Consider the following 7,594-nt stretch of genomic DNA (forward strand, 5'->3'; position numbering starts at 1 on the left):
AATTTGATAAAATTTCTAATCCTATAAAATCTCCACACTAACATTCTAATAGTTTTGACTCCAAGCGCTAATAGATTCAACAGAATTTCTAAGTCAATTAGGCTTTTGTATTTATGAAGTACATGCCTAAATGTCAATGAAAGATTATTTTTATCCAAGATTTTAAACTTGATGCATCTTTTTTTTTCTTTGACACTTCAACTGGATATTTTCGTGTCCTTAAACATGTGGAATGTTTATCTCATGTATGCCTGGCCTATATACTTTTAAATATTTGCCATTTATTGAAGGAATTCTTCTTCCTGATCCGATTTCAATAATCTTATAGGCATTTCCAGAGTAAACCTTGTCAACTACATAAGGTCCTTCCCAAGTTGGAGACCACTTACCATAAGTTTTTGACTTTTTTTCTATAGGCAAGATTGTTTTCCACACTAATTCTCCAACTGCAAATGTCTTTGCTTTAACACGGCAGTTGTATGATTTTGACATAATCTCTTTTTGTCGAATCACCCGCTCTAAAGCTCTCAACCTTTCATCATCTAGTTCATTGAGCTCATCATGCAAAGAATTTCAATAATCTACTACTGGTATCTCGTCTTGTCTAGCCACCCCTTACACTTTGCAGATTAATATCAATTGGCAACACCGCATCATGACCATAAACTAACTTATACGGGGCGGTTCCAGTAGAACCTCTTAGAGAATTTCGGTAAGCCCAAAGAACTTGACTGAGAGTTTGGTGCCAATTTTTTGGCTGCCTTCCAATGTGTTTTTTAATTAATGCAATCAAAATTTTGTTCGCTGCCTCCACTTGTCCATTAGCTTGGGCATAATATGGTGTAGACGAAAGCATTTTTATATCCCTAGATTTGGCATATTCCATGACCTTTTTCCCAATAAACATGGTTCCTTGATCAGTGGTAATAGACTGAGGAATTTCAAACCTATGCACAATATGATCCTCAATAAAATCTATTATTTCATTGTGAGTTACCTCCCTTAGAGGGATCGCTTCTACCCATTTAGAGAAATAATCAACACCAACCAAAATGAACTTATGATCTTTAGAAGAAGGTGGGTGAATCTGTCCGATAAGATCTAGCGCCCAACCTCTAAATGGCCATGGCTTAATTATAACATGCAGTTCTGACGCTGGAATATGTTGAAGGCTTTCATGTTTTTGGCATTCTTCACAGGACCTGACATAGTTTATACAATCTCTTTGAATAGTTGGCCAATACAATCTTCTCCTATTTATCACCCATTTCATTTTTTTTCCTGATTGATGGGCACCACAAATTCTCTCATGCACTTCGGCAAGAGCCAAATACGCTTCTTTTTCTCCCAAACATGTCAAGAGGTTTCCATCAACAGATTTCTTAAACAAGACATTACTTATTAGAACATAACTTTGAGCCCTATATTTAAGTTTTCTATCGACACTAAGACTTGGATTTTTTAAATATTCTACAATTGGTACTCTCCAATCTTCTGGGTCTAGTTTTTCTAATGACAACACTTCTCTTTCTCTCAAAGGCATAAATATGTCCTTTATCCTTACCAATTTTTCTAGTGTTGAGGGCTTGATCTTATATCTTGAAGCAATTTGAGCTAATTCATTTGCTTCTTGATTTAACTCCCTTGGAACATGCCTTACAATGACACTATCAAATTTACTCAACAACTCTGTAGCCACATTGAAATACTTTCTTAAATTTTCACTAACACACCTATATTCAAGTGATACTTGATGGACTACAAGCTGTGAATCTCCAAAAATTTTTACATTTTTAACTCCTCTTTCTAATAATAATTTCAGTCCCATTATTAATGCTTCATACTCTGCCTCATTGTTGGAACATGAATAATTCAATTCAAAAAAGAATTTACTTGGCTCATCACTTGGAGAAATAATTAAAATTCCTATACCAACACCACCCTTATGGCATGAACCGTCGAAATATAATTTCCAATGCACCAAACCAACGAAATCCAGTAAACTCTCATTAATATCAATACAAGGATGATCAACCAGGAAATCAGCTAGAACCTGACCCTTAACGGCTCTTGCAGGAACAAAATGTAAAGAAAATTCTGTTAAGGCCAACATCCATTTTCCTAGTCTACCATGCAATATTGGAGAAGACAACATATATTTAAGAACATCAAACTTAGAAATTACATAAACATTCATAGGAATTAGATAGTACTTAAGTTTTAAACAAGAAAAATATAAAGCTAAGCAAAGTTTTTCAATTGGAGAATAACGGCTCTCAACATCATTTAGCACACGACTTAGATAATAAATCACTCTTTCGTTGCCATTCTCATCTTCTTGAGCGAGCATTCCACCAATTGTTACTTCAGAAGCTGACACGTAAAGTTTTAGAGGTGCTCCGTGCTTTGGAGGTGTCATAATAGGAGGGTTAGTCAAATACTGCTTGATGTTGTCAAAAGCTTCTTGATGCTCTGTTTTCCATTGGAACTCTTCCTCTTTTTTCAACTTGATCAGAGGCGCAAAAACCTTAGTTTTTCCTGACAGATTGGAAATGAACCTTCTGAGGTAATTGACCTTCCCTAAAAATGTTTGTAGTTGCTTTTTGTTAGCTGGAGGAGGAGCCTCTAAGATAGCCTTTGCCTTATTTTTGTCAATTTCAATCCCTTATTTCTACACCAAGAAACCAAGAAAATTCCATGCACTCACACCAAAGGCACATTTTAAGGGATTCATTTTCAACTTATGCTTTCTCATTCTTTCAAATGCTTTTCTTAAATTTTCTAGATGCTCTTTTTTAGCATTTGATTTGACAACCACATCATCAACATAAATTTCCATAAAATTTTCAATAAAGTCATGAAAAATTTTATTCATCGTCCTTTGATAAGTTACACCAGTATTTTTTAGCCCAAATGACATCACAACCCATTCAAAAGTTACTAAAGCACCTGGACACCTAAATGCTGTTTTTGACACATCTTCTTCAGCTATGTATATTTGATTATAACCTGAATATCCATCCATAAAACTTAACATTTCATGACCAGCAGTAGAATCTATCAACATATCAGCTATAGGCATTGGATATTCATCTTTTGGTGTTGCAGAATTTAAATCTCTAAAATCAATGCAAACCCTTAATTTTCTATTCTTTTTCATGATAGGGACAATATTAGAAATCCAGTTGACATACCTTGCTGTTCTTATAAACTTAGCCTTAAGAAGTCTTTCAATCTCTTCTTTAATCTTCTGCACGACTTCAGGAGCAAATCTCCTTCGTGGCTGCTTGACAGGTTTAACATTGGCTTTCAATGGCAATTGATGTTCTACCAATTCACGACTCAAGCCTGGCATCTCTGCATAATCCCATGCAAAACAGTCACAATATTCCTTCAAAATCTCCACCATTTCTTTTTTGAAATCATCAGGCAGCATCTTGCTCACATATGTTGGCCTAGGATAATCACCGTTACCAATATCTACTTCCTTCAAAGGATCCTGCACTTCAACCTTTTTTACAGTGTCAGTATTATTTTTTCAAAACCTAAAGGACCATCATCATATATACAATCATAAGGTACATTATCAATGCACCCTTCTCTGTCTGCCATATAGGCCGACAGCCGAGCCAGTTGGCTCGTCAAGCTCATCTAAGTTTCTTCTGAGGCCGCATCCGCCCCGGCCTTAGGGACCAAAATAAAACCATTCATATCTATTTTGCACATCTCAATATTTTCAGGATTAAATGCATTGGTGTCAACGGTCAGCGGCTTGACTCCAGGATTATATATCCTGAACTCCACATGCATCTCATCGTAGTAACAAGTACTATTGTCAGCAAGAACTTCTTCCACTCCTCCATCTTCATTCCAGAAAATTAATTTTTGATGTAAAGTTGATGGAATAGCACCCATTCCATGAATCCAATCACGTCCTAAAAGTAAGTTAAAACCAGCCTTTGAAGAAACCACAACAAATAGAGTTGGCCTATTGACAGAACCAACCTCAATTGACAGCAGAACCACACCTCTAACAGAAGAAGTCTTTCCGTTAAAATCTGTCACCCCAATGCTACTTTTAATCAGATCTTTTTCAGTCTTTCCAAGCCTTCCCATCATTCTTTCAGGCATGAGATTAACAGCAGCTCCCCCGTCAACCAAAATCTTATTGACTATCCTTCCGTCAACACGAGCCTTGATATGCAGTGGACGCAAGTGTTCCTTATCATTTTCAGTAGGCTTCTCAAATAATCCTCCACCACACATATTGTCATCTAGCAATAAACATTCGCTTCCAGGAAAGACATCATAACAATCATCTTTTAATGACTCTACTTCCTGGACTTGACTATACTCCTCAGGCAGTATTGACACCACAACTATAGGTTGCTTAACACCAAATATTGCTTCTAAGCTGTCATCAAAATCAGTGTCAAAATTATCAGTAATTAAATCTTCATCCTTTTCTCCCTTGTTTTCAACCATCACCCTCTTCCCAGCAAGATTCTTCTTGACATTTTTATTGCATTTAGGGTGATTAGAAGAATTGCCTGTTTCTACAGACTTGGCCATGGTTGGCAAAGGAGAAAAATCTACTCCGTGTCCCTTGTATGGATCCAAAGGAACATACTCAGGCATATTCTCTTTCTGCTCAAAAGTTGTAAAAGGAGAATATTTGAAAATGTTTTGACAATTTGGCCAAGGAGAATAATTAGGAACCTGCTGCATGTTAGGATTATAACAAGAATAAATTGACTTTGAGGGAACAGGCACATTTTTTGGAATATATATACTACCTCCATCTTGTGCATGATTCATGATCCATAACTGAGACTCATAGTACCTAGGCTTAAAAGGTCTAGGCTTCATCCATTTGTTTTTTCCTCTTGCAAAAGCAGTAGGTTGATTCTGCACATTTCTCACATTCTGGACCCATTTATTGTTTGAGATTTTGGTGGGAGGAACTCTTGTCTTTTGAGAAAATCCATCAGGTCTTCCATCAATCATGACCACAGTCTTCATCTTCTGGTTGACAGGTTGTACTCCAGTGTTGTTGACGCACTTGTTCAAAGGAGTTTGACCACCCAACTTTTGTTTTCCCTCGGCTATCTTCCGCTTTAACTCGTTAGTTTTATTTTCTTTTTCAGCAATCTTCTTTCCCAACTCAGCCTTTTCTTTCTCTTCAACTTTGTACTTTTCAAACTCTTTTGCAGCTTCCTTGTCAAAAACAGCATTGCACTTTGGGCACATGGCAATGGTGCTGTCAGATTCTTTAATTCTCAACAAAAAAATCTAACAAATCCTCACCAGGACGAGGATAAACTGGCTTCTTATCTTGTTCAAAGACTCTCAGGTCTTTATTTTCATTTTTAGCACTAACCATCGTGGCATCAACTTCTACCATGTTGATTGACAAATCGAATGGCTCAACATAATTTGAGTCAGCAGCAAATGGTTCAGTTTCCACCTTCATAGTAGTTTTATCCTCAAACTTCAGTCTTCCCTCCTCAATTGCTTTTTGTATCAAATCCCTGAAACGGACGCAATTGTTAGTGGTATGCGAAAATACTTGATGAAACTTACAAAATTTCTTATTCTTTATTTCATCAGTTGTAGGCATGTTTTTTCCTTCAGGTAAAATAAGCTGCTTATCTTTTAATAAAACTTTAAATATTTGATCTGCCTTAGAAATATCAAAAGAATAAGTCTTATTTTCAACTTTAGAATAAGAAGAAACTTTTTCCTTTCCTTTAACAGGCTTCAAAGATTTGCATACATAAGGAGGACCCCCACGTAATTCGGCAATATAAATCTCTTTTTCATCTGAATCACTACTATCGGAAAAACAATCAACATATGCAACCTTTTTTGAACCCCTTTTAAAATTTTCTTTTTCTTTCTTAATTTGTTCTATCTGTCTTACTCTCTCAGCTAATTGGGAAAGATCTAAAGTATGTTGATTAACAAGTTTCTTCCTAACTCTGAATTCTAGCCCATTAGTAGCCATTTTGACAACTTCAGATTCTGGAATCGGAGTAAAACATTTATTCCTCGTGTTTCTAAACCGCGCCAAATAGGTATCAATGGATTCTCCTTCTGCACGTTTGACAGAGAATAAATCCGTAAGACTAACTTTCAATTCACCTCGGAAAAACTGATCATGAAAATTTCTCTCTAACTGCGCCCAAGAATGAATAGAATTTGGTCTCAAGTTAGAGAACCATGTAAATGTATTTTTTGTTAAAGAAGAAGGAAAGTATCTCATCTTGAGATATTCATTAGAAGCTGCTTCCCCAATTTCAACAGTATATCGAGCAATATGCTCTACTGTAGATTCATTTTCTTCTCCAGAAAATTTTGTAAGGGATTTTGGAATTTTTCAACCCCTTGGGAGCTCTGCTTGTTGGACACACTCAGGAAAAGCAGACACAAAATATGGCCTATTCAAGCAACCAACATTAAATCCCAAACGGTTTAAAACTTGTTCAACATTACTTGCTAGATTATAATGCCCTCCTAAGTTATTTTGTCTAAGTCTTTCTAACATATCATCAGCATTTTGACCATGTCTAGGCATATGAACATCATAATTAGGAATTGCTCCACCGTTCTGATTGACATTATCAAATCTTAAACCCAAGTTATCATTTTCTTCTAAATTTACCACAGTAGCAATCCTATTGACTTGCCTATTTAATTGTTCAATTCTAGTGTTTGTGTTTTCTAGAAGAGGATTTAAAACTGTCACCATTTGATGAGTTAACATGTTTACTAGATCATGGTGGCTTTCATCCATCTGTTGCCTAATATTTGCCAAAGATCCCACAGTTTGACTAGGTTGATTAACAGGCATTGCTCTTGACATGTCAGGAAATACAAGTCTGGAATTTTCTACCCTAGTGACAGTGGACGTAGTAGAATTAGATGCACTGTTATTTTCTGTATTAATAGCATGTGAAAAATTTTGTTGTGATACGTGTGAACCTGACACCCCAGAAACAGGTACATTTGACATGCCATATGGATTTTGATAAAGAGAATTTTGAAAAGTTGAGTAAAGAGGCACAGGCAATCCTTGTGTCACCATGGAGGGGACATACCCCGGTGGCAAGCCATATGGCGGCCACCCCATGGTATTTATGTGAGTTGCATTTAACCCTGTATGGGCATGGCCAACGCCATCATGCCTCACTGACATCAAGGTAGGCTCTGCATTTGAAATCACAGGAGAATTCCCGGATTCATTTCCTCTAATCTCATCACTAGAAGTAGAAGAAGATGCTGCAGAAGTATTTGACATGTCAACTGACGCTGATTAACGCCATCAGACATCAAGGTAGGCTCTGCATTTGAAATCACAGGAGAATTCCCGGATTCATTTCCTCTAATCTCATCACTAGAAGTAGAAGAAGTAGAAGTGGACGCACGACAATTTTCGAGTTTTGTTTCACAATCTTAATTCAAGGAGCGGAAACGACTCCTTTTGTGGGTGTCTCAAAGTCTTAATTGTCTTAATTGTAGTAAAATTAAAGATAAAAAGGAAAACATACAAGGTGCCGGAGGCAAAGTAAAATGCAGAAATTAAAACAAACAG

The 7,594-nt window shown here is 36.5% G+C and overlaps 1 protein-coding gene across 1 annotated transcript; it reads right to left on the reverse strand.

The window, feature by feature from the left end:
• LOC107640499 lies at positions 605-3,612 on the reverse strand. The gene is made up of 3 exons (XM_016344017.1): positions 3,583-3,612; positions 2,950-3,499; positions 605-2,538 (listed from the first exon to the last, which is right to left on the reverse strand). Exons 1-3 carry the CDS (start codon positions 3,610-3,612, stop codon positions 605-607), a joined length of 2,514 nt encoding a protein of 837 aa, XP_016199503.1.

This window comes from Arachis ipaensis, chromosome B05 (genome assembly GCF_000816755.2).
Source record: "Arachis ipaensis cultivar K30076 chromosome B05, Araip1.1, whole genome shotgun sequence".
NCBI lineage: Eukaryota > Viridiplantae > Streptophyta > Magnoliopsida > Fabales > Fabaceae > Arachis > Arachis ipaensis.

Excerpts from the sequence above, each read along its gene's own strand:
- LOC107640499 (XM_016344017.1), bottom strand. The coding sequence starts at position 3,612 with ATGGCAGACAGAGAAGGGTGCATTGATAAT. Across the intron at positions 3,500-3,582 it reads GAGAAGGGTGCATTGATAAT|GATCCTTTGAAGGAAGTAGA; the intron begins GTACCTTATGAT and ends GTTGAAGTGCAG. Across the intron at positions 2,539-2,949 it reads AACAGCATTTAGGTGTCCAG|GAAAAACTAAGGTTTTTGCG; the intron begins GTGCTTTAGTAA and ends CCAATCTGTCAG.